Source organism: Mus musculus, chromosome 11, assembly GCF_000001635.26.
Source record: "Mus musculus strain C57BL/6J chromosome 11, GRCm38.p6 C57BL/6J".
Taxonomy (NCBI): domain Eukaryota; kingdom Metazoa; phylum Chordata; class Mammalia; order Rodentia; family Muridae; genus Mus; species Mus musculus.
The window spans coordinates 44,617,395-44,644,344 of record NC_000077.6 but is presented as its reverse complement, the minus strand read 5'-3'; the positions used below and the strand labels follow the sequence as shown (position 1 = coordinate 44,644,344).

Sequence of the window (26,950 nt, the reverse complement as noted above, 5' to 3'; positions counted from 1 at the left end):
CACACACACAGCCCCAGTGAGTAGATGACGCTAGTTCTTTTCCTAGCTGACAACTGACAGTCTCTATAAAGCTTCCAGGCCATTTAACTTCCAATGAGTAATGCTATGTAACGAGTGGTTTATCATACATGTTTCCATACAATGAATTTCAATAATTAAAATGTAAAATGAATATTTGGGATGCCACTGCATAATATGTGCACACCAACTCAAAACTGCCCTGGCAGACTGAAACAGATGTATTGCTCTACAGTGATTTACTCGGTCATGTAAGATTAGTAATATGGATCTGTTTAAAAACACAATAATTAAGACAAGCAGGATAAATTAATCAACTTACAGTACTGTGGGAGCTGCAATCAAGCCCGGAAATAACAGTAGGAAAATCGTCGTTCACAGATCTCTTTAAACTGCTTTTATGCATAAATAAAACCTTAAAATGTAGATGGATTACGTCCAACAGAATTACTGTAGCTAAAAGTGATAATGATTCAAACATTTTTCAAATAAAAGTTAAATATTTATAAGCACCCAACCGCATTTCATAAATCACTAACTATTATTATTTTATTTCTGAAGCTTCCTGGTACGGCATGAGGACTGAGCCACAGAGAGTGAGGAGTGAACGCACGCATATATATTACTTTATGGGCACTCGTCCGACACAAAACCAGAGCCATCCGAGAAAAGGGCCTCCAAAGGACATTCCATATGGCTTTCCCCAAAATCACAATCTCTCGGCGGCGCAGTGTAAGTCAGGACCAACAGGCAAACTTCAGCCCCATGCGTCCCCAACGCTCGCCTGTGAGCGACACAAAGCAGGTGTTTCATTATAATGAGGACTAAGACGCCAGTGAAAGAAGAGTGGTCCCTACCTGTCAATTATCACTGGATCTGAGGGAGTCTCATTTCGGTTGCCACAGCTTTTCTTGTCACAACAGCGGCTATGGAGAAAGAGCAGAAAGGATTTAGCACCAACCATTACAATGTAAAATCATCATTGAAGCAGACAGAAGGTTCGGATTGCTAGGTTGCAAATGCTAGAATTACCACAAAGCCATACCTGGCAATCAACGGATCCTAGGGACAGAAAACTCTATTTGGGTCACTTAGGGGTTAATGGCCAGGCTTAACCTCCCCCTGTTCAGAGGACAGGAGAGGGAGAGGGGCCCTCCCAGAAGCAGGCATACAATCTAAGATGGGGTCTCTCCTTCACTACAAGTATTGGCAGAGTTCAATGTGAAGCACCGTCTTCTTACATCTAGCCAATGAGAATATTCAGGGTCGTGGGTGGATCAAACATTCTTCCCTCAAGAGCACACTAATTGTGTGGAAGGCGTCAATGATACCGATGAGTGATCCCCTCCCCAGTCATTCTGTATTAAATGGATTCTTTTTTTTTTTTATTCTCTTTTTGATGGGTGGCACTTCCTTCAACCACAACCCTGGGACTATGAAAAATCCCAGCACAGTGACTGTTTTGTTTGCTTTTGAACGTTGTCTTGAGATTAAAGATAACAATCCACAATAATGCAAAGAATGGAGAAGGTGAACAGAAAAAGTGAAGAGTCTGTTCTCAGTCCCCTGGCTTTGGTGGCCAGCACCTGAAAGAATTAGGGACAATGGATCCACTGGCTAGCACAACCCTGACTATAAACATTAGGACACAGGAAGAACATCCAAATCAAGTCCTATTACACACATCCTAGTTTGTTATGACCCTAAGACTGCCAGGTTTAAAAAAAAAAAAAAAGAAACCCAAGGTGTTTCAAAAAGGTGGATAAAAAATCATGTATTTTTTTCTCTTTCAAGACAGAGTCTTATGTATCCAAGAGTGACCTCAAGGTTGCTATGTAGCTAAGGATAAGTCCTGAAATTCTGATCCTCCCCCCTCCAACCCCTCAGTGCTGGGTGTGATTATAGGTGTGCGCCCACTTTAATGCTACAGTATTAGGGGTTAAACTTAGGGATTCTGCCTGAGATATATAACCCCCAGCTGAAACTGTCATGATTTGAGAAAATACCCACCCTCAGCCAAAAACTGTGCATCTGAAGTACAACTGTAAGTAACATTTTGCCCCATGGCTGCTCTCCTCCCGGGACTATACTGTGGAAAACCATGCTTGATCAATGAGAAAGGCTGGAAGGTTACTCAGCAGCTGGACTCCACTCCATACTGTAAGTAAAATACATACTTTTCTCCTGCCTTAACACATACATTCTAATGTCTCACACACACACACACACACACACACACACACACACACACACACACACACACACACAGAGAGAGAGAGAGAGAGAGACCCTTGGTGGGTCTACCCTCACTGCAGTCCTTCCTGGGTGAAATGTCCTCGGGAACTCCTCCAGCTTACTTGATGCTAACTATGGGTAAGGGCCCATCCCTTGAGTCTATGGCTTCTCTCCCTACCCATCATCACTATCTTCAACAGAGCCACTTTTATTTATTTCTGGGAGTACCACAAAGCCTCCCCCTTGATCTTGCTGTCTCCACTTTGACTCCATCTAATAGATCTGTCCCATCTCCCTGATCTGTTTGCAGTGTCCAGGGGACCATGCCATTTCGTTGTCTAAGACCTTTGAACAGCTTCCCACTGCACTATGAATAAATCCATGGCATGGCACAGTGCCAGGCCACTGACCTGCCACCCTTTCTTGCCAGCTTGCCAAGCTCAACCCTCATGGGCCTGTTGTGATCCCTCCAACACGACATGCTCCATCAGACCTCAGGTCCAGGCAAGCCTCTTATGGGCAGCTCTTCCTGCCCTTCCCTCTTCAGCCACTTTCCCTTGCCTCTTAGAAGTCAGTGTAGCTCCCCTGGCTTACCTGACACTTCACCCTTAGTCTAAATTGGGCTGTTTTTCTCTTAGACAGTTCCTACAATGAAGTTCAACCTGTTATGTATGTTTTCAGGCATTTTGGTTGGGAATTTTCACCATTCCACATCCCCATTCTGCTAATTCGTATGTGCCATGAACATAGAAACTGTCCATGGCATATATAAAGCTTAATTAAGCTAGACTATCAGAACTCAGGATTAAATGATTCAGTGAACAAATGATTGAATGAGTGGGTGAATGTTAATGGACAACTTTATGAATAAATATGCTGAACTGGGGAGACACACAGATTAAAAAAATAGTAAAGCTGACTCTCTGGACATGCATTCTGTACTCTATCCCAGCCCCCACACAAAAGCGCCTCCTCCACATGTCATTCTTGGCCTCAGAGACGTATTTCAGCTTATGTATAGTCCTCATCTCCACAGCACAGATGCCCTGATGGTAAGAGAAATTAAACTAGGTCTATCTGCTGTGACCCCAAGGTGCTCAGACATAGGCATGTGAAAAATACAGAATGGAAATAAAATAGACACAGTCAAGAAAACAGAAAAAGGAAATGATAGAAGTCACTACACACAGAAAGAAAGGTATATACAAAATGTTAAAACTAGCTTAAACAGGTTTCTGTATTTTGGGTCACATTGCCACACCATATAGTTGGCATTCCCTGAAACACACCAATACCTACAATATCATCCCCCTGAGATATAGAGCAAGTTAAGATGTGGCCATGCAATGCCCCTCACAGGCTCCTAGGAAGTCTATGTCTCAGGCTGGATCACTATTTTTGGAGCTTCTAGAGGTGTTTTTGAGATGCTAACTGGAGGAAGTATGTCTCTGAGGCATGTGCTTAGGGTGGTACCTTGCCATGAGCCATGATCAGCTTCTCTCCACCACAGTCCCAGAAACAGACAGGGACCTTCTACTGAACACTTTGAAAAATGAGCCAAAGGAAATCCTTCCTCTCTTAATTAGTTTCCAACATGTATTTTCCCCCTATCAGTGAAAATTGACAAAGATTGCAGAGACTTGTGTGCACATGCAATACATGTGGGGATGTAGCTGGAAGTGCAAAGGTGTGTATGTACACCTATATTCATGGAATTCTGTACACTAAAAAGAATGAAGGTTACAGTTGACATAGTTCATGGAAGAAGTCTACATTATAGTATGAATTAAGAAATCAAGTTACAAAGTGGTACGGACAGTATGAATCCACTTCTGGAAGAGTGAGTGAAGGAGAAGGAAGAGAAGAGAGAGAGAAATGTTCATAAGTTTGGTGTACTCCCACAATTCACTTAAATCTCCACTGCTTAACAAAGTTCTTCAGTGCTTGGCCACCCCAAAGCTCTGTAGCTTCTGCCTGGTCTCTTCGTACTTCCACATTCAACTACACATTTATTCGTTGTCTAATTTTATTATCTATCCTTCATGCTTGACTTTTACAAAGACAGATACATAAACTCTTAGCGCCGCCCCCCCCCAGCCCCAGCAAAGGCAACTAAAAGAAGTAGGATTTCAAAAGTTGACTTGTGAATAAATTCCTAAGAACATTAAAGATTAATCTAGAAAAGCCTAGAGGAGACGGTGGATAGAGGGAGGGGCACCCTCACTTCTGTTCTTCCTGGTGTTCTGCTTTGTGTCTCAAGGACACTTCCCTACTAAGAGAAATAAAAGCCGATCTCAGGCAGAAGGACGATTTATTTATAGCTTTATTACACTTTTCTCTACATCTTTGCTTATTTATTTATCTCTGTGTGTAGGTGCACATACACCTCTGCGTACATGTGGAGATCAGAGGACAACCTGCAAGAGTTGAGTCTTCCTTTCTACCACGTGGGTTCCTAGGAACAAAACTCCAGTCTCAAAGCTGAGATGAGATCCACTAACCAGTAGCTTCCCAGAGCCAAGCAGAGCAAAGAACTGTCCTTCAGGCAGGGGATGGGAACTGCACAGGAAGAACAATAGTCAACTAACCTGGATCCTTAGGGGCTCTCAGAGACTAAACCACCAACTAAAGAGCATACAAGGACAGGGCCTAGGCCTCTACATATGTAGCAGACATGTAGCTCACTCTTCATGGTATTCCCCCAACAACTGCAGTGGGGGCTATCCCTAAAGCTGCTGCCTGTCTGTGGACTACATTCCCCTAAATAGGCTACCTTGTCTGGCCTCAGTGGGAGAGGATAAAGCTAGCCCTGCAGGGACTTGATATTGGGGGAGCATACTGGGGGGACTCTATCCTCTCAGAGGAAAAGGGGGGAGAGGGACTGCTAAAGGAGGACTGGGAGGGGGATCATCTGGATGTAAAGTGAATAAAAAATAATAAAAATAAAATGACTAAAATAAACAAACGAATGACTGGAGCTGCCCTTCAAACCTATGACTATCTACTGTGATAATTCTTCCACCTCAGTCAGACCTGATTCACTTCTGTCCACTAAAGTTAAACAAGGAGAGATGGGCACTGAACTCTGCTATATCCAAGATGGGAGGCATTAACTGGAAGGGACGAGCTGAAAGAACAAAATCCCTAATGTCTAGGCAGAAGAGGGCTTATACTGAAGCAACCCCATAAATGATACCATTGAAGCACTTACCAGGAAAAGAAACCATGTTGGTCAAAGCAAACAGAGTGGGCATGCCTGAAGCCCCCATCCACTCACATAGCATCTCTCAGTCTCCTGCCATCTGTGCCTGCATGGGCTCGGCACATGTTTCCTACAGCAGGCAGCTACTGAGAGGACTTGGATTTCCCTGATTTGATTTGCCCAAGATCAAGATCCACCCCCCCCCCAAAAAAAAAACAGGCAGGTGCCTGCTTTGCATCCCTTTTTAATCTGCAACCCAAATGACAGGACAGCCATGTGGCCAGTCACAGCAGTAGGTCCCCCCACACCTGGTGTGGGCTATGTGTACTGGAGACTTGAACAGCAACCTTTTCACCAGCAGGTCCATGTATCTCCACTGCACACTGAGGGGAAAGGCAGATTTAGGAGTCCCTCGCTTAACGTCTAACACAGGTGGCAGATTTCTAGCGAGCTGACTCACAAGCTCATAAATCAGAGCAGGAAACATCTGAATGCTCCCTAGCCTTGGAGTCTGCAGATCCTCATCTCAAGCACTGTAAGTAGAGCCTCTTGCCACTGGAGACATGGGCCGTTTGGGTGGGAACAATTAAGAACTGAGGAGAAGGAGAGTGGGTAATGGAGGGAAGGGGTTGTGAGGGTGGGACTGGGAGGAAAAGAGGGAGGGGGACTTCCATCTTGATAGAAACTGAATGAATGAATGAATGAATGAATGAATGAATGAATGAATGAATAATAAAATATATAGGAAAAAAAGTCTTGTTACATAGCTCTGATTGGGTCAGAACTCACTATCCAACACAGGCTAGCTCAATCTTACAGAGATGCCTCTGCCTCTGCCTCTGCCTCTGCCTCTGCCTCTGCCTCTGCCTCTGCCTCCCAGGTGCAGGAATTACAGAGAAGTGCAACCACTCCCTGCTAAACTGAGCATCCCAGTAGAAATTACGATTCCTGCCCTATTCATCCTAAGTGGCTACAGAATGAGCTATGTAAATTACCAGGGCACTCTGGTTAATACCTGTGAAGGAGATAAGTTCTGAAGGAATCTGCTACATAGACTCCACTGGCCTCTGCCATCCTCTCACACCTAAGGTTGCCTGTCTTCAGAACACTCAACCTTCAAGTGCTGAATCCTGTTGTCTCCTTGACTGGGCACTCATGGCCTTGTGTACTGCTGGGGTTAATACCTGGCACTCTTTTCTCCTGATTGACTCGCTCCATCTTTGTAAGCATTGTGTAGTTTTCTTTCCTTTATCTAGAGTTCATTTCTCTCCCAATCAATATTCTTACTGTAAGAGTAGCCAGTACTTCATGCCATGTGGGCCTATAAAAACTGAGATTAAAGCCGGACAGGGGTGGCGCAGGCCTTTAATCCCAGCACTTGGGAGGCAGAGGCAGGCAGATTTCTGAGTTCGAGGCCAGCCTGGTCTACAGAGTGAGTTCCAGGACAGCCAGGGCTACACAGAGAAACCCTGTCTCAAAAAAAAAACCAAAAAACAAAAAACAAAAAAACCTGAGATTAGACTTAGGGTGCCTACATGACTCTACTTCGTGAGTCACCAGTGACCTGGGGCTTTTTCTCTTTGTGCCCATCCATGTCTCATTGGCCCTAAAATTCCTGTGGTTGATTTCTCCACCTTGACCTGCCCCCCTTCCTTTCATTCTTGGAACCCTATATACTCAAAGTTCTTTCTAATTCGACAGTGTGACCTTCTTATTCAATATGAGCATTCCTCTCAAGAATGGAATCATTGAGTCCTCTCTTCTTATTCTGAATTCTCAACCTCATCTTCCACAGAGCCTCAGTTCTTGCCTTTGAGAAGCAGAGTTTGAAGCTGGTTATCTTTCACCAAGTCCCTCTCGCCAGCTCCAGGCCACAAGACTGCTCTGCTGTAAACCTTCACAGAGCAACCCTGCTTAGACCACAAACACTTCTTTAGGTGGCCTCTAAAATCCCTCTCCCATCTTCTCTCTCTCTCTCTCTCTCTCTCTCTCTCTCTCTCTCTCTCTCTCTCTCTCTCTCTCACACACACACACACACACACACACACACACACACACTGATATGACTCACCTACAAATATTTCCTCCCTCCTCTCCATCCTCAGAGTCCTTTACCCACCATCACATCAAACCCTTTGCCCAGTGACGTCTCATTAGCTGCTCAAAGCTTCCATCTTCAAGCTTTCCCACTATGGCATGAAATTTCCTTACTCTAAATTCCACAAGGCTTTGCACATAGAAGGTACTAACAATAAAGATACATCATCACCACAACTGTAGGGAACCAGGTACATCCAGGTTTGATAGACACCAAACCTCCCTTCAATGCTTTCTTACCATCAGCTACTTAGAGCCAAAAAGTACCAAACTTGGCCAGGCACAGATGAGTTCTCTACTACTGCTTCTATTAATACTGCTTCAAGTCATAACAGTATTTCCATTCTGACTCTGCCAAGCATCAAGGTAAGAATTTATAGGGACTATAGCGTTTAACCTTCACTACCACCCTAGGAGATAACATTTAAAACCCCATTTCACAAATGGGACAGCTGAAGCCTGGAGTCCACTGAGTCACTTCCTGCCTTTTAAAGGGCTTGGCTGAATAAAAACAGAGAGTAGGTGTCATTGCAAAGGCAGGGTGTCCTATGGAGTTAAAAGCACCCGGTACCCTGGACAACTTATAAGGGGTTATGACTTGGGCCAATGGCCAGAGGTGCTTCCCTGGGAAAGCCACACATAACTGAGTGGAGGCAATCAGACTAAACCTGCAAACAAGTAAGGAAAAAACACAAAAACCCACCCTATCACATAAGCAGGCTAGCCTTGAGAGTTTCAAGGTTCTTTTGCAAAATAAAATAAGCAAGAACCTGGGGGTTAGAGAGATGGCTCAATGGTTAAGAGCAACAACTGCTCTTCCAAAGGTCATGAGTTCAAATCCCAGCAACCACATGGTGGTTCACAACCATCCATAATGAGATCTGACTCTCTCTTCTGGTGCGTCTGAAGTCAGCTACAGTGTACTTATGTTAAATAAATAAATAAAGCAAGCAAGCAAGCAAGCAAGCAAGCAAGCAAGCACCTTCCTTAGATAGGTGCCTCTGGCCTGCCATCTCCCTGGGTACTGGAAATGAAGAACTCCTGCCGCCTGAAGTCTGCTGGAGAGCTGGGTATCAAGTCCCCCTACTAAGCTGAGTCCCCAGTTTTCATTTGCATTGAAACACAGAAGTTAGGGTACTCATATAAGCAAACCCCTTATAGAATCCCACTCTTAAAAAAATAAATGAAAGGATTCATAGAGCCATATTATCTGTAGAACTTCACAACCATAAATGACTGGTGTGATATTCTAAGTCACCAAAGGCAGAAGTGCTCTGCATCTTCAAATCAAAGAGAGTTTTTCTCTCAGTGTCAACAATTATAAACTAATGATGGTAATTTCTTTAGCCATGTCACACAATGGGGTCACCTTCTCCACAAAACACAATGTTTTTTTTCTCTCTCTCTCCTTCTCCTCCCCCTTCTTCTTAATTTACAGCACCTGAGACAGGACTGTCCCTTGCTTATCGTTTCCTTTTCCCTTCCATTTGCCTGTAATGAACAGAACGCACCAAGCCCTTTCTTGTGGATCGAAATTCTGTCTCCTTCATCATAGCCAGTGTACTATAAACATACAGCTTTTGTGACATCAACGCAAAGTTTTATTGTGCCGTTAGCTTTGACAGAAAGCACTGCAGAAAGTTGTTTAGAAATTAAATATCTAAAACAAGCTATTTTAAAATCCAGGGCCTTCACTATTTCATGTCTGCAATGAAGAAATTTTATCTTGGGGAGAGCAAGCTGTCTTTCACACCATATGGCTAATGGTGGTGCATAGCAATTAGCCAGGCTGATTAATGGTGAACAGATTCTAATTTTATGCTTATAATTGAGGCTGCATTTGCACCCCTGGTGCAAATTCAGCACATCCCAACTTCCACTTACAACAGGCAAGAAATCAAGAGAAATAGGATGGTATGGAAAGTGAGAATTTTTTTTTCCTAAAGCCCCCTAAAGAGCATCAGATTTGCAATTTAAAAGACTGTTAGCCACACAATAGATGACAGGTTTGTGTAATGGGGTCATGGTAGCCTGTAAACAAACAGTACCCCTTCCACATCTATAGGCAGCCGGAGAGAGCAGTAATCTGTAACATTAGCAAGATGACATTTGGAATATGGCTTTCCCTCTTAGCCACTCGGTACAAACAGCGTCATTTGCCTTCCATGGCTTGAGAATTTTATTTTTTGCTATTTTTATGTTTCTGAAAAATAGAGAGAACGCGAGCAGTAAAGCACACCAACCAGCATAATAAAGCACTTTGGACCAATGAATTTTAAAAACAAGGAAAATATAAACTGCATTAATAGAGGGGGGCCCTGCGCATGAGAGGCATAATATATCTCTAAGTAGTTCAGGAATAGAATTCTCTCCAGCATAATCCAAACATATGCAGATACGAAATGCAAATCGATGATGTATAGCTAGTGCTTGGCCTGTTCCTGAAATCCATCTTCCTGTTTCCTGTTCTGCTACAGCCACACGCAGCTCTACATGGAGAGGGCAGTCTAATGGCGTGTTAATTGTAGAAGGCTAAAATGATAGAGCTGTGGTTGGGGGAACAGTAACACAGACGAGGTTACGATTTACTTAGGTTACATTTTTTAAACCGGGGCTTGCTCCTTTCCTTCTAAAAAGGTGCCACTCAGCCAGATTATATCCAGGTCATACACACAGGGTAAAACTAACTCGTTCTACTGATGAAGAAATTCCACCCTGTTTAGGAGTGTTCCACTACTGTCTTAAGTCTGGAGGAAAAAAAAAAACAACCTGGTTTTTAGAATAATTAACAGGTTTTATAAATCACTGAAGTGAAAATGTGTGAAGCGCTTATATATCTTAGAACTATAAATCAGAAGTATTTCTAAAAAGAAAAAAAGCAGAATTTTTATAGATACAAATGTTAATGTTTGGGATGTCACTCGGAAAACACAACACACTTTTGAGTCTTTTTCCACCTGTAGAGTTGTAAGATTGTTTGCCCCAAGAGTCCATGAGTGGCCGGTAAGGGCTTCCCATGCTGAGAAGGCAGCTGAAGACCCATGTAGACTGGTCAGTGACATTCACCAGCCAAACACACATTGTGCCAGAGAGAGGCTGCTCAGCTAACAAAGCAATTAGGAACTCTCCTCTGATGTCAAGTGTGGCATCTCCCTGCTTTATCTAATTACTTGGGAGATGTTGAGAGCAAAATGCTGGGTTATTTTACAAGGAATAAGAGTGTAAGTTAAAAGGCTGCCCTTATCCCTCTGCTGCATAGGCCTGGCTGAGGCCACCAAGGGGCACTGTGGTCTCAGATGACACTTCAGCATGATCACAGCAGAAAGAGATTCATCTGTGAGGAACATGAATTATTAGACCTTTTGTGGTCTCCTTTTCATTTTCCTTCCCCCAAAACCCCAAAGCAAACCACCCCCAAGAAATATTAGCTTCATGCTCAGATATGAACAGGATTACTAAAAGACCATCTACAGGAGAAAAGAAGAGACAGAGAGAGACAGAGACAGAAAGAGACAGAGATGAGTTTAGGCTCAGGTATGGGGTGTTATAGTAAGCAGAACTCAAAGGAGGAAGTATGACTTTCAAGTTGCCCCCAACAGAAGCCTCTGCTGACTTCAAGAGAACTCATATTTTACTAAGCATGCAGATGAGTGCAAATGTCACCAAAAAGGAAATTATACTCTATGTCACTCCACTGCGAAGGAAGAGGGAGGTTGCTGCTCTGTGGCCATGAACAGTGAGGTACCAAAAAACGCAAACTAATGTCTCCCAAGATGAAATGTAATAAACAACTGAGAACCGACATGATCCTTGACCAAATTACCAAATGTGTCTGATAATTCTTCCAGACCATTTACCAAACGCAAAATAAACATATTCCCCACCCCCCAATGGAACTGATTTCACCTAGACTTGAGATCCAAATTCATCTTTACTTCAGAGAGAGAAAGAGAGAGGAAATTTCTTACCTGCACATGATCTCGTGTGTGAGCAATACTCGGCACATTTCAGGGTTCTTGTCTTGGCCTTCATACACTATGGCCTGAAAGTAAAGGCATGTTTTTAGCTAAAAATAGAAACAAGTAGCAGAGGGTTATGTATAACAATCCCGTTCTTCACTGCCTCGCCCCTGCTGGGGGCCAATTAACTTTTAGGAGCAAAAAGCCTCACTGGGCTGATTATTTCAGGACACATTGGTCAGGATCAGCCCAAATTGAGTGGAATGGGATCTGATCCTCTCTGCCCTATCAGCCACCTCATTATGCACATCTTTGGACCAAAGCATGTGATAGGCATCTGTTGTCAAGACAACCATAATTCTCTTTTCAATACAGAATAAAAATAAGTCTAATCAATAAAGAGGGGAGATCCAGAAGGCTGAAGAGGTTGCAATATTTTGTATTTCAAATGGAGAGAGGCCATGTGCGTTTGATCGGCCAGCCACGTACATTTGCTTCCGCACTGCTCCCAGCGTGTTCTACTGGAAAGTAGCAGGAAATGGGTATGGGGAAAGCTGGATGTCTATGCATCGTCAAAGTCATTTCTGAAGCGATTCCATCAGGGGAAACCCCCTCTTCCTACCGAGAGGCTGAGAGCAAGCGCTTTTGCAGGGTGTACACCCGCCCAGAAGGGAACCCTTGCCAGCATATGCTGTGTGGGGGGGTGAAATCACAGAGTCAGCTCCTTAAGCAGAGAATTACATCTCACTCTCAAAATCTGGATTCCCTCAACCGCCAGCCACGGGCGCTTTGCTCTCTTTTCCTTTTTGCAACACAATCACATTTTGCTTTGGGACACCCACCAAGTTCCCCAAAACCTCAAGCTTGCTCATGGACCTACAGGTCACTGTCCCAGCCAAAGAGACACACAACGCTATTGGTAGACTGGGCTTCTGCATCAGCATACATTTAACTCACTTAACACTGTATCACTGCATAATACTAATATAACACAGCTTCAAATTGTTAATAAAATTACTTTCACACATTCACAGAACCCTCAGTTTCTTAGTGACAAAAACTATTTAAATTAACCAGAGGTTATTCTTATTATTATGTGGTTCATAAAAGGACTTCTGTGCCTAACTGGTCATTCTCATGCACCATGGTTTTGAACTTGGAGACAGAACCACCGTGACTTAAGACCCAGTGTAGACAGATCCCTGGGTCATGACCTGATTACAGTTTACAGTATCTAGACACAGAGCAAAGCTAACTTTACAACAAATTAAAATGAAGGAAAAAAAGAAAAGCACACATCCCTAACATTGGTCTATCAAAACTACCTACCTTTTATGGCTAGCTCATCATAACCTTGTATTTTAAAAATAAATAAATTGTTTTTACTTCAACTGTAGACTTCTAAAACGGTTGAAAGAACATGCTTAGAGGCCCAGGATGGATATTCATTGCCCAGATTCCTCAAACGCCTGCATTTTACTAAATTTGCTTCCTATTTTTCTTTTTCCCCCTAAATCACTTTTTAGCAAATTGCAGATTTATCCTCAATATCTCTGCATGCATTTCCTGAAAACAAGGCTTTTTCATGCATAATCGCAGCACAATTATCTAAATCAGAAAATTAGCATTGATACAATAGAATAATCTAATCTCCAGACCTTATTGAGATTTACCAATTACCTAATAATGTCCTTTACAGCGAAAGAAAATCCTGTGCTAATCACCGCGCTCAGCTGTCATGTCTCCTTTCATTCCGAATATCCTCCAGTCGTTGTGGTTCATGGCATTGACATTGTTGCAAATACAGGACAGTTACTTTGTAGAATATCCTTCCGTTTGGGTTCTATTCTGGTTCTCCAGCTCATATGAAAGTCTTAGACTTCAAGGTGGGACAACAGCACAGAGCGATGCTGAATTCCCTCCGAACCAGGTTCTCCTTATCCACAGGTTTAGGAACAGCATATACTCTGACTCATTCTGTTAGAGTGATGCTCACCATCTACCAGTGACCACAGGCTAGCTTCTCACAATATAAGGTTACATCTTATCACTGTGCTCTGGGGCAATAACTTGCACCGTGTTAAAGTCCTTTGATGTGTCAAATCTTTCGTCACTAGTCTTAGTGTGAACACATAACTCTTCCTTTATTCTTATTATATTTGTTTATCAAATTGGGAGGGCTAATGCCATTGTGTGTTGTGAGTGTGTGTGTGTTGTGAGTGTTTGTGTGTTGTGAGTGTTTGTGTGTGTGTGTGTGTGTGTGTGTGTGTGTGTGTGTGTGTGGTGTGTGGTGTGTATAAGATCAAAGAACAAATTTCAGGAGTTGGTTCTCTCTCTTTCCATCATGTGGAGATGAGAACTGAACTCAGGTCTCCAGGCTTGCTCAGCAAGCCCCTTTACCGTCTAAACCTTCTCACTGGCCCTTTTGCCAATATTCTTAAAAGGCTTCTTCAAATGCCCTAAAAGTTGCTTTATTCAAGAAAATGCATTAATTAAAAATATTCTGAAAACCAAAAATTGATGCAAGTGGAATGGCTCAGAAGGTAAAGATGTCTGCCAAAAAGCCTTGAGATCAATTAACACTGTGAAAGGAAAGAACCAACAATTGTCCTTTGACCTCCACACATACACTGCAGCATTCAGGAGCCCTCACACATATATGAGCATGCGTGTGCACTCGAGCACACAATCTAAATAATAAATAATTTTAATACTTTTTAAAAACATGTATGTGTCTCTTCTATTTTCTGCCATCACTGTTTTTTTTTAAAAAAATTCAAGAAAGGAAGAAAGAAAACACAGTAAATTACTGATTGGATCTCAAGTCTAGTGCTAAAAAATTCAAATGACGCATTTCTGCTAACTCCTATTATCACTAAATCAGCTCTATGTTCTCCTAAAACTCTACATAACCTCTGTGTCAGCTTCAGTGTTTGCCTTGCTAAACTAAAATAATAATAATAATAATAGTAATAGTAATAATAATAATCGATTAGTCAGTTTCCAGGTCTAAAAAATCTTCTATGCTGGTACAGGGAGGTGGCAGGAGAGAAGAAACAATGTTATGGGGAGGGCGTGGCAGGCATATCAATTACATAAGATCTCCGTTTGGAACTTTCTAGATGGGATAAACATCATTATTACCAAGGCTGCTAGTTGAAATGAATGAGGCCATGATAATATCCAGTTAATAATAAGCTTCAAGGCAAATCCACTGAGGACTCCCCCAGGCAATGGATGACAGGGACTCCCAGAAGTCCTGTGTTTTCTCCTTGGTAACTGAACATCACTTGTTAAAGGCCCAGTCCCTCCATAATGCATCTCTTTACCAAATACCGAGCTACCACTTTGCTTCTGGCGGTGGAGTCAAAACAGAGAATCTTTCTCCAAATCAAGCATAGAAAAATGAAACCAAGAGTTCGGATTTACTCAGAAATAATTAAGAACTCTGGGGAGATCTGGAATCTGAGGTTTCTGCCTTCCCTCTCCCTCTGCCTTTCCCCTCCCTGTGCCTGGATAGAATAAGAAGAGTTCTCAAGGCACAGGGTCAGAAAAAGAGGTACCTGCTTCTGGAAAATTCTGCAGTAGAAGAGAGTGGGAGTCTACCATGGGATAGCAAGGATAAAATTCCTGTCCCTAGAGTAAACTGCACTCACATTAAGGGAGCAAGCTTTCCTGTGCAATTCAAAGGCAGAACTTCCTCCAGCCTCTAACCAGTTTTCTTATCACTGAAAAGCCTTATTAAACTTATTAAAACACACATGCATGCATGCACATACAAACACAGCACATATTTGTCGAGAGATTAATATTCAGATGGGACCAGGTACAGGCAGATATGATAGATTTATTTGGGTAGCCCCAGAACCACAGTGACATTAAGACACACTTTGGCCTTTTTTCCCTACTGCCTGGAACTTTCCCCTCCAGCTTTCTCTACTAAAAGCGTTTCTACGGTGTACATTTAGCACGCACAGCAAGACTGGCTCACAGTTGAGCAAATCCAGACGCTAACCCCCCCCAACTCCCCCCCCCACCAAGGATAGGCATCTTCTAACACCAATTTTGGGGGACAGGGGGCTTCAGCTTCTCTCACTAATTCAAATGTATGCTTCTGTGGGGTTTGAGGCACGGTGGTTGAAGTTGGATCAGCTGGGAGATCCCAAGGGCATATAAACAGCCTTGACTATTTTAAGTGAGACCATTTTAATAGACAGCTGGTTTAGGATACAGACAATGGAGCCCTGAGAAGAACGCTCATTGTCATCCTCCATAGTAAATCATGTGTCTGCTCATTGGGAGGAAGGTGGTCTGTCTGAGAACGCGACAAAGACAACACTGGCTTAAATAAATCAATGTGCTTATCAGAAGTGAGGATGGGGGAGCTGCTGCTACAATGGTAGGCAGAGGGAGAGAAATTATAAAAACGCATTATTGGAATTAATCAATCGAGGATGAATCAAGTTGAGCTTTATAACCATCGAAACAAAAGGTACACAGTATCAAGTGGAAAATACTGTTTACATTAATCCTGCCAAGGGCAAACAAATGCCTCAAGGCAGTAGGGATGCTTGGACAGGAAGAAATGTGAAAGAATAAACAGAAGTAACTTCACTGCAACTTTCAAAAACTGGTGCTACTGGGATACGTTGTCCAAACCGGTCCTATTTGGAGACCTGACTTTCTGATAGGTCAGTAGCTCCTCTCTCTCTGAATGTCAGCCTCTACCAGAAAATAACAAGCAGGCAGAAACGAATGCACGTTCTTGCTGATCCTCCCTTGATTTCAGATTGGGTTTTTTTTTTTTTTTTGAACCGTATTGTTTTATATATATGATTAACAAAAGATGAAAAAACATGGGTGTTAAAACTTTCATAATCTCCAAGAACAACAGGTCTTACTGTCGGAAGAGAAAACTCCATTTGTTTTAAATGCTTAAAGTCAACGTGTGCAAGTCTTTGAAAATCAGTCAATCCCTGTATCATGCTTGTCCTGGTTACTGCTGTTTTAAAAGTCATCGTTGAAGCATAGTTCATCCTTAGTTTTTTTGAAAATGTTGCTGAGGCTTAAAAGTTCACTGAAACTTACTTCGGGAAAAAAGACTGCACAGCAAAAGAAAAAGGAAAAAAAGAAAGAAAGAAAGAAAATGACTCTGAGCACACACCGGGATCTTACTTCAATGGGATGCCCACAGAAGTTCAGAGAGTTGAGCTTGCTTGCCTTTGTTTACTTTTCTGATAGTTTTAACTCCTGTCCCACACCACATTCAAGGGAGCAATGAGCATATGCATTTTTCTCATTAGGAATTTGTCCTGATTTGCAATAAAAAGGAAGGGAAGAAGAAGGAAGAGGAGAGGTAAAAGAAACTTGAATTTCCCACATAAATAGAAACAATAACCTTGAAAATGATACTATTTCTGAAAACAAAACAAAAAGCAAAATCTATTTGTCACCTCAGAGAAAGGGCCATAAATATAAAAACTGCCTTCTTCAACCAAAAGAGGAGTACCTTCTAAATAAAACTATCAGTGATAGCAAATTACTAAGAAGCGAGCCAATAATAATGTCTATAGTATAAACACACCGCACAGTAATTACTACATTCACCCACCCTCTTCCACTGCCTTTCATTAAAAAAAAAAAGTGCTACATAATATAGTCCAGTTTCCAGTAGGTGAAAGAACCCTAGTTAAAAATTAAGCCATGCCAAAGAAAACACCACAAATCTGACATTTCATAAACAATTGTGTCAAACAGCAAATCTAACATTAATAGTAGAGTAAAATCAAAACTCATTTTGCCTCAAGTAGCAGCTTGGCTACTGGCGAACAAATTGCAAAGATGTAATTTCAGCTCAGCAGCTAAGCAGGCCCGTTTTCAGAACTGAGTTAGGCACGATATCATATTCACTATGCTGCTCAGTTACATCAGCCCTAACTAAAAGGCAAGCACGTCCCCATGCAGGGGACTTTCTGTTGCATCTCTTCTGTCTTGAAGATCTAAAAGCCCTTCTATTATTCAAATGCCTTGGGGCTGGGTGGGGACTAAATATTTCAAATAATTCCATATGACATTTTTTCCTAGAAGCAATAAATGATATTCTACTTGGATAGTTACTGCATTTAGTACGTTAGTAGACAGAATTGACTTTGTCAACTCAGTCAGGCAATAACAATAAGATCACAAAAATAGCTAACTTATTATATGCTTAATATATGTCAATCACTGTTCTAAGGCCTTCACAGTTATGGATCTATTTATTTTCACAGCAGACCTTTGAGTTGGGTGCAACCATTATTCCCATTAATTCGATTCTAAATTCATATATATTTTAATTTGTAGCTAAAACCCAATCTTCCCTGCTCCAAAACCTATGTCAACAATTCACGCATGTCCACATCCAAACCGTCTTCATCCCCAGCAAGAAACACACAGATAGCAGGCTGTTGGTACAGCCATACGAGTTCGATAAATGCATCCCGACTAATATGTTCGTTTTTAATGCTGTTCAAACATTCACATGGAAACAGCTCTAGCGTAAATATCCCCGAACAAATGGCTGTATATTATCCAGGAGGGAGCAGTTGGGCCGCCAGACTGGGGAAGTACTAGGCCATCTGGCTCCGGCAAGCTCTCCAAAACCATCAGCTTTGTTTTCACCCCCAGACTCCAAACAACACATTTTCCACTGTGATGAGTTTACATTTTCCCAAACACAGGTCCTGATCATGCATAAAAATTCCAAACTTCTTCATTCCTCTATGTGCAAGGAAATTTAAATCACCTGCATTTTTGACATGTTACCAAAGGAGACAGAAAGCTGTTGAAATATAGCCCTGACATAAACCTGCTCTGTCCTCTCTTGTTTGGCTCCCTGGGTATATGAAAGAGCCTCTTTGCTGGCCTGGTAAATTCCTTAGGAACTTATAGATATGCCAAAAATTAGTGTTTCTCTACCAGTGAGCTGAAAGAGTAGTTAATCAAACCTATGCAGCCACGGTAGGATATAACGAAACAATCAATGGGCGTGACAGAGAGTTAAAGCAATAACTTTAAGGACTGCAAACACCAGAGTAAATATATAAAGAAAGCAAGCTAGGAAACAAATCTGACAACCTTCACTTTAACTGTCCCTGCGCCCCCATTGTATCAACACCATTCCACACCCATCCTCCACCCACCCTACCATTAAACCTATACATACAAACATGATGTGACTTCTGTTTGCCCTTCTCAAAAATAAATAGATGAAATAAAGGCAAAACACTTTGTTTTGGGAGCAGGGGACATGAGATTGGGTTTTCTTTCCTTACTAAGTATCACTTGAAAAACTTACTCTTCAAGAAAACGAGTCTAAGAAATTGAGCTAGTTTTGTGTTTATTAACTACATAAAGATAGATTTGTTGATGAATGACCCACAGAGTATATCACATCTCAAATCACTCATGCAAACCTGAAGTGAGACAGATTAAGCCTCAGGCTTCCCCAACTGGGTCCATGAGCGTTTCTACAGTTAACACTGTTTCTGGATGCATTAGCCATAAACTTTGGGATCCTAAGGGTTCTTGCATGCTCACTGATAGAATACCAAAAACAGCAACGACACAAAAACAATCTATTTTTAGGCCAGCTAAACTTGGTTTTGAACAACCCTTCTCAAAAGCGAGACATTTCTTTTCTAGTTAAATGGGGTTTTGATTTGTTTGTTGTTTTGTTTTGTTTTTCAAATTTTTATATTTTATACCCTGTGTTTTACAAAGGAGGGATAGGAGAATGGGCCTCAGAGCCTTCTACAGTCACTCCTAAAATGAGATTCCATTGTACCTGGTAGGGCCCAAAATTAGGAATCCTTCCTCAGAAGAGTCTAATGAGACACTTTAGGAAGGTGTGAAACACTGTCATCCTTAGACATCTTGGTTGATTGAGTACAATTCTGTCTGGGTCTCAGTGTTACTGCTAGATGCACTCAAAATGAGGAACAACCTGTGCAGCTGCAGCCCAGCTACTTTTGCATGTGACTGGCTGACGATTCCATCGGAATGTCAACCCCAGCTTGTGAGTCAAGGGTATGACATCACATGCTCAAAGGCACATGTCTACTATGGAAAGGGCTAGGGTCACCAAACAACGGAGACAAGATCTCACGGTGGCCAGGGATTCCCTCCACCAGCTCTGGTGTTCTTAGACATTGACAGTTATAGTCTGCTCCACACTCTGAATATCAAAATCTGAAACGCATCAGAAAGCACTCCACAGAAGGCAATGTTACCACTTTGTCAGCCAGCCTTGGTCACTCCTTCTGGTTAAACGGGCTGCTGTATAGAACCACACAGAACCAACACTTTTAGAAAGTTCAAGTCAGAGTGAGCATTAAGTGGCATAAAATAATTTCAAACTACAGGGAGATCACTTCTGAAGCTGAACATGAACATGACTCTGCAGCGAAGAAAATAAGGCTTCTGGTGTCTCTATCTACTGTTTTGGAGTGTATGATATTAACTAAGTCCATAAGAAGGTAACTACTTCCAAAACTTTAGCAGCATGCTATCAAACAACAAGCAACTGGATAATGAACACAGATTGCCTTTCAAAGTGAAAGTTATAGAACGGGAGGTTACCCAATCACTCTGAAAGCAAACGGGTACATCTTAAAACATTTTTTGTCTTGATACTTTTCTACCAACTTAGATAATTGTTTGGGGTTTTTTTTTGTGTTGTTTTTGTTTTTTGTTTTTTGTTTTTTTCAGATGACTCCTGACTAGACTAAATAGCTACGTGTATCTATAACTTAAACTTTTAGTAATGTATGCCAAATGACTTTCTTATACCTGTTATTTTTCTTTAAATGAACCATTTCCCTCTCTCCCTCCCCATAGAATTTATGATGCTATCAAACAGCAAAAGATACCTTCAACTGTAGCTTTTTTTAAAAGAAGGCTCTATGGCCCTGTTAATAAAATATTTGCCGTATTGCTTTATATTTTAAAAAATTCTTCTACTGTTCTTGTATGAGAGAGCTTGTTGATTTTTTAAAAATCAATTCTTAGTAGCACTATTTGTTTAGGGAGGTAGGAATTAAAGTTTTGGGAAGATTTAAATCAAATGGAAACAATCTCTCCAAACATGTACCAATTTTATGCTCCTTGGAATAGAGCTTTTCATAGCTCGGCCTGCATTTCAGTGGTCAGTGTTAGAGAACCACATTGGCCCTGTCTGGTTGTTGGTGTGCATGTTTTTCCCTTTGAAAGTAAATCCTGATGAATACATGAGGAGTAGGGGTTAGGGTTCATTCTTCTCCCCCTGCCTTCCCTGTTTTCATTCCTCTCTGACTAGAAGGACAAGAAATGATACCCATCATATCAAAAACTGTTTTTGAAAAACAAAATTCCACCTAATATATATTTCGTTTTGATATCAGAAAACATTAAAAACCCACTAAATCAAGTCTTTTGTGCTTCTGCTCAGCAAGAAAAAAAATTAAAAATTCAATGTCCAAAGGAAAGAAAATTATTCTATGTAGCAATCAAAAGAATTGAAGAAAATAACTGTAATTAGAACAATAAATGGGAATTTACTCTGAGCTGTCAACTAAGAAATAAACACAAACTTCCAGAGATGAAAATACTTAAGGGAAATAACATGATATCAATTTCTTTAGACACTTATCACTTTAAAAACATACTTCATATCCATAATTCCATATGATTTATTTGTGTCACAATAAATATGAACATGATTATCAACATGAGCTGTTATTAAATGCTTCTTGCTAAGATCTCAAACTCCCAACAGCTTATTAATGTGTATTTTGCACATTATAGCCAGGCAGATCTAAATCTATTTTTAATTGTGCATGGACACCCTAATTCCAAACTTTCTAACCCAGTGAAGGAAGAACACCTCTTCTTGTTTTAAAAGGAATATTTAAAATGACAATCAAACAAACACATCTTAACCCTGCACTACACTGCTACTTGCTGCACAATAGATGATAACTTTTCTTTTTGTTTTGAATTCTTTCATCCTCTCAATAAAGCTGTCTTTTTTGTTTCTGTTACTTCAACTAGCTAACCAGCTACTTCATTCTGAAACTATACTTTTTTCTTAAAATTAAGAAGAGGATAGATGAAAAAAAAATATCCCTCCTGCGCCTCATTAAAATGTCAAGCCTTACTTCCAACTCCGCTCATAATTGTATCTTTTAAAACATAACTCAACCTTAATGTATACTGCCTGACACCGTGTGCTGGCAAGCTTAAGAAAATGCAGTCCATGTCCCTTTAAGACAGAAAGCCTTAGCTAGCTCTTGCTGTCTGGCTCGCAGCCAAACTTGGAGGCCAAAGCAGGAGGGTTTTTTTGCAAAATACTCTTGAACAACTGTAGGCTCCCACTTCCAACACTACCTTCCAATACCATCGCCTTAAAAAAAAAATCTGTGGGGAGTTTATTTGCAAATTCCATCAGCTCCATCCCTTGAATTGCCTCTTACCCCCCAATTCCTCAGGCCTGGGCCTTAGAGAAGGCCTGGCTAGTTAGTTCAGTCTATTCTGCCTCCCGGGAGGGGGTTGTCTCCCGGGCTCCTTTCGCTTCCCTTAGGGCTCCTTGGCCAAGCCAGGGGAAGTTCAGTCCTTTTTCCTTCACTCAGCACCCCCAGGTTTTAATCACCAGGCCTGGCTTTCCCAAGGAGGCAGTGAGCCTCGAGCAGAAATGATCTGGGGAGCCTGCGCTGCTCCCACTTTGCCAGGATCACCCTGACTTTGAAAGTTTGGGTCCCAGTCATCTCTCAGTGGCTCAACCGGTTTTTGAACTGCAGCAAATTTGGTGACCCGAGAGTCGTGGAATTCTAAGAAACTTACTTGTTTTGTCATGGAGTCGATGAGGCGCACATAGAAATCCTGTTCTGTCCGTATCCCTGGGGGTGGAGGGAGGAAGGAAAATTAAGAGAGAGGGGATAAGCCCTGAAAGAAAAAAGAACTCCACAATTCACATAACAATAGCAACAAACAAAAACAACGCAAAAGGGTCCAAGGCCAAGGGGAACTCCTGCTGTCCAGAAAGGGGCGAGCCAGGACGCTCCTTCCCAGAATCCAGAAAGGATCTGCGGGCCTAGTTCAAATGCTCCCCTTAGAAGCCAGCCTCCTCCAAGCACTGGAGCTAGAAAAGAGGTGGGGACCCCGCCCCCCAACCTGGCCACTCTCCCTTCCCAGGCTAGAGCCCTTCTGAAGCCGCCTGGATCCATCAGGAGCTCCTCCACTCCCAGCCTCTCCCCAGCCCACCCTCCCCACCCCTCAAAAAAACCGAGGAGCCAAGCGACCTGGAATTTTGGCCAAGCAACACAGGCCTCAAGAAGTGGGGGAAAGAGGACAACCAAGTGGTCTTGTCAGGGCCAAGTGGCCTCTGGTCAGCCCTGGGCTGACCAAGCCGCCCTCTGCCTCCTCAGGTGAGAAACTTCCTAGAATGAAATTTCGGAGAGGCCTGTTCACCTGGAGGGTGGCTGACGGCTGAGCTTCGCTGGGGGGTTTTCGTCCACCTGGAGCTCCGTGAGCCCCTTGCCCTGACCCGGAGCCCCAGGGTGCTGGCACCGACCCGACAGGAGCCTCACCATTGCTGTAGAGGAGCTGGAGCCGGTAGTGGATCCCATTATTGGTCTTTTCGCTGTTGGCTTCCTGGTTTGCAGCAAGGCCCAAAGACACAAGAAACGAGGAGAGAGGTCTCCATGAGCGAGTGCACCCACCAACTTCAAGGCAACTTTTCCCAAATGGGGACCCCCCCCCCATCCTGTAAAGCCAGTCAACCCCAGTAGTAACAGAAACTGTGGCAAACTTAATCTTTTCTCCACCCTCATCCCAAACTGCTTTCTCTCTACCATTCCAGAAATTTCTGTGAGGTGCACATGGGTGAGACTCTTCCCAGAGCCTAAGGACTGCAGCCTGGGCCATCTGGGGCAAGCATTCCTGATCTGATAGTTCAGAGCAAGCACTCTGCAGGCTCCCAAGGCTAGACTCAAGTAGGGTTCCGCTCGTTTTTTGCCTGGAATCTCTCCAGCCCTGGGGGCTCCGTGCTCACTTTCTGAAGCAGGACCTTGAGTCCCAGGAGCCTGGATTCGTCCAGGGCGGGAAGTAGCTGGGGGCGGGAAGGGGGGGGGGGGGGGACTCTCACAGGAGTGTGAGCAAACCTTTGCCCACACGGGAGGCGGCTTCCAAGGCGCCTGGGCCTGCTTTCTGAGCCCGGGACTACTAGGGACTGCGCTGCGCCCACTTACTTTTTCCTTCTCCACGAACCCCACAAAGGCCGTCCTCTCAATCTCCACGGGCTGGCCCTGTCTGTCGTAGAGGGCCAGGACGAAGTGGAAGAAGTTGGATTTCCGCAGGTTAGAAGGCGGCTGCTTCTCAAAGTGAGCCCGGGCCAGACCCACCCCGCTGCGACCAAAGACGCAGAGTTAGATGGCTAAGCCAGACTGTGTCCCGCATCCCCCTGTCACCCAGGACACGCGAGCGAACCCCCCCAACACCCACCTTCTCTGCTCCCAAAACATCCCCTGGGCTCCTTCCATGACCCATCAGGAGCTCAAGAGCGGCTGACGAACCGGACAAATGCCACTCATGTCCCTGTCCTCCCCTTCCAGAGACAGCGGGTCATCAGAACTCAGAGGTGTGGAAGTTTTGTTTGGGTTTTGGGTGTGAGATGAAACGCTACAATCTTTACTCCACTTGAAACGCGCTGCGTGGAGAGGAAACGTGACCGTGGGTGAAATGAGACGGGGTTAAAGAGAAAGTGCGCAATTTACTACTTCGAAGGCCAGGGCGTGGGAATAGGCTCCGACTACGCCTCCAAATCTCGCAAGTAAGTGGGCAGGTGGAAATGCATGAAGGCATGCTAGGTTGTTCGCTGCCTCAGCCACCCTCCAGGAAACTCCCTAGCCTCGGCCAGCTGATGGTACCCGACCTCAGCACGCTAATTTTCTACACAAACGGCAAGCAAGCGGAGAAGGGTCCCTGATTGGGACTCGCGGCTATTAGAAATGATCGATCGCCATGGGAAAGAGAACTGGGGCGTCTTGTTTTACTGTTGTAAGTGACTGTTGTTGTTTGGTTAATTTTTTTTTTAAATAAAAGACCTGTCTTGCCAAAGTTTTGCCATTCTGAGAAATCCTCCTCACACATTCCAGAAACCCAAAGGGCCAAGGCTTCTTGGCTGAGAAGATCCGCGGGGGACTGGAGAATAGGATGCCCGGGGGCACCACAATGACAGCCCAAACTGCCGGACACTATCGGACAACACACACACACACACACACACACACACACACACACACACACACACACACTTTCGCTTCTAGCCTAGTTACCCAATTCACTCTCACTACCAACCACTCCCAACCCTGTGCTCATGGGGATGGAAACAGTATAGGACAGTTGTCCCTAGCCCTTCCCCCCAAAAATGGAAAGATGGAACTACTCCCCATTCCCCTTCTGCACCCTTTATGTCTAATGGAGCCTGGGCCCACAAAGTTTTCCCCGAAGCCCAGGTGGTGGCCAGCAATGAAAAGGGCAAGGTACCATTTCTCACTTGGGACTAGGAGCCCCTGGACAGGGCACTGGGTGTGTCCAGGGAAGTTCCTCAAGTTGGTCTCCAAGAGCATGGCCTCCAAATCACTCAGTGTAGGATCTGGAGAGTGGGAGAGGGACTGGGGAAGGCCAAGGTGACAGTGGATGAGGGTGGCTTTTAGGAGATGTGAAAATTAAAGTTGGAAATCACTATTCTACAGGCAGACTGAGAAAAACTGAAGGCTAAGAAGTGGAGAGAGGAGAGAGTAAAGAACCAGATAGGAGAAATAAGAGGAGACTCCAAGAAGAAAAATGGAGAGAGAGAGAGAGAGAGAGAGAGAGAAACGGGGGAGAGAGCCAGGTGAGGAAAGAGAAGAGAAAAACGAAGAGTGAAACTGAGAAAGAAGGGGGGAAAAGAGTGGAGAAGGACAAGAAAAAATTAAAGAAGGTAGAAAAGGGAAAGGAAAGATAGGGGGAAAGGAAAGAATTAAAGAAGGTAGAAAATAGAAAGGAAGAAAGGGGGAGAGAAGAAAATTAAGTAGGAAAAAAGAAAAGAGGGAAGAAGAAAAAGGAAAGAACTGAAGCGAAATAAAGGGGAAAGGAAGCGAAGAGAAGGAGAGGAAAAGGGAAAAATATAACCACACAGAAAAGAAAACAAGCGGTCAGAAAAGCGCAGCTATCCAACACCGAGCTGCAGAGACGCCTCTTCTGGGTTAAAACAAAACGAAAACACTCGCAGATGGGGCTGCGGAAAGTGCCGGCAAAGCTTGGGCTCGGCTCCCTCCAGCAGCTCGCTGATCTCTGGCCACCCGGCGACGAGTGCTGCGCAGCCGAGGAGCGCGGAGCTCGGGCGGCGAGCGCAGCGCAGCGGCAGACGCACTCGCGTGGCCAGGCCCCGGGTAGCCGCGCCGCCGTCTCCGGGCTCTCCCGCTAGCCGGTGGCCTCTCCTCCACGGTCCCCCAGCGGTACCCACCTCTGCGCCGCTGTGTTGGCGTCCAGCACCCCGGCGCCCTGCATCCACGTCCGCACCGCGTTCATGCCGCTGCCCAGCGGCTCTTCCTTCATACTGCTTCCACTCCGTTGGATGCTTTCCTGGATCCCAAACATGAAAACAACCTTTTCTTGTGGAAAAATCTCCTCCCCTTTGAAAATATTTGAAAAAAAAAAAAAGGAAAAAAAAAAAAAAACGCCAACCACAGATTTTTTTTTTTTTTTTTGAGTCGATGAGACTCGCGCTACATCAAGGCGGGCTGAAAAGCAAAATTTTTAAAAATGTAAACCTTCGCTCAAAACTGAGCGATAACAAGGAGGGGGGCGAGGGGAAAAAAAAAGAAAGGGAAAATCCAACGAAAAGACCAAAATTAAGAAAAAACAGAGATATATGCCTGGCTGTTGGGGGTTGTTTGGTTGGTTGGTTTTGAGTTTGGGTGCTTTTTTTTTCCTTTTTTTTTTTTTTTTTTTTTTTTTTTTTTGCTTTTTTTTTTTTTTTTGCCTTTTTTTTTTTCTTTTTGTAGTAATCACAGGCCGTTGGAGAACAGGAGGGGCTGGAGTTTCCTTTTGTAGCGGTACCTTCACTTGAAGAAGCAGGAAGAAAAAAAACCACCCTGATGACAATTTAAGAAACAATAGATACGACTCTCGAAGCCGGCTTGGCTACTTGAAGTGTCATTTTCCACAACCAGGCAAGTTTTTTTCTCTCTCTTTTTTCCTCCTCCTCTCTCAACCAAAGATGTTTCTTTCCTTTCCGTGCGTGTAGATGAGGACGCTGGTTGCTGTAGACAGATACACCGGAGGGGGGGGGGGGAAGGGGAGAGAGAGGGAAAGAGGAAGGGGGGAGGGAAAGAGATAGAAAAAGAGAGGAGAGGGAGAAAGAGAGGGGTGGACCCTGCTG

General features: G+C 43.5%; 1 protein-coding gene across 16 annotated transcripts in view; it reads right to left on the bottom strand.

Annotated features, from left to right (window-relative positions):
* Ebf1 (early B cell factor 1) overlaps positions 1-26,245 on the bottom strand; it is a 389,997-nt gene extending 363,752 nt beyond the window's left edge. For 5 of the 16 annotated variants that reach the window (NM_001290709.1, NM_007897.3, NM_001362571.1 and 2 more), the window contains exons 1-6: positions 26,033-26,245; positions 23,775-23,931; positions 23,115-23,178; positions 22,369-22,424; positions 11,521-11,594; positions 876-944 (exon numbers count right to left, since the gene is read on the bottom strand). In NM_001290709.1, coding sequence (NP_001277638.1) covers positions 876-944; positions 11,521-11,594; positions 22,369-22,424; positions 23,115-23,178; positions 23,775-23,931; positions 26,033-26,166 — 554 coding nt within the window. In that variant the 5' untranslated portion in view covers positions 26,167-26,245. Of the gene's footprint in view, positions 1-875; positions 945-11,520; positions 11,595-22,368; positions 22,425-22,995; positions 23,179-23,774; positions 23,932-24,027; positions 24,951-25,071; positions 25,995-26,032 lie in introns of those variants that run through there. The other 11 variants (NM_001362576.1, NM_001290711.1, NM_001362578.1 and 8 more) reach the window with 7 other exon arrangements.
* Between the last annotated feature and the right edge of the window lie 705 nt (positions 26,246-26,950).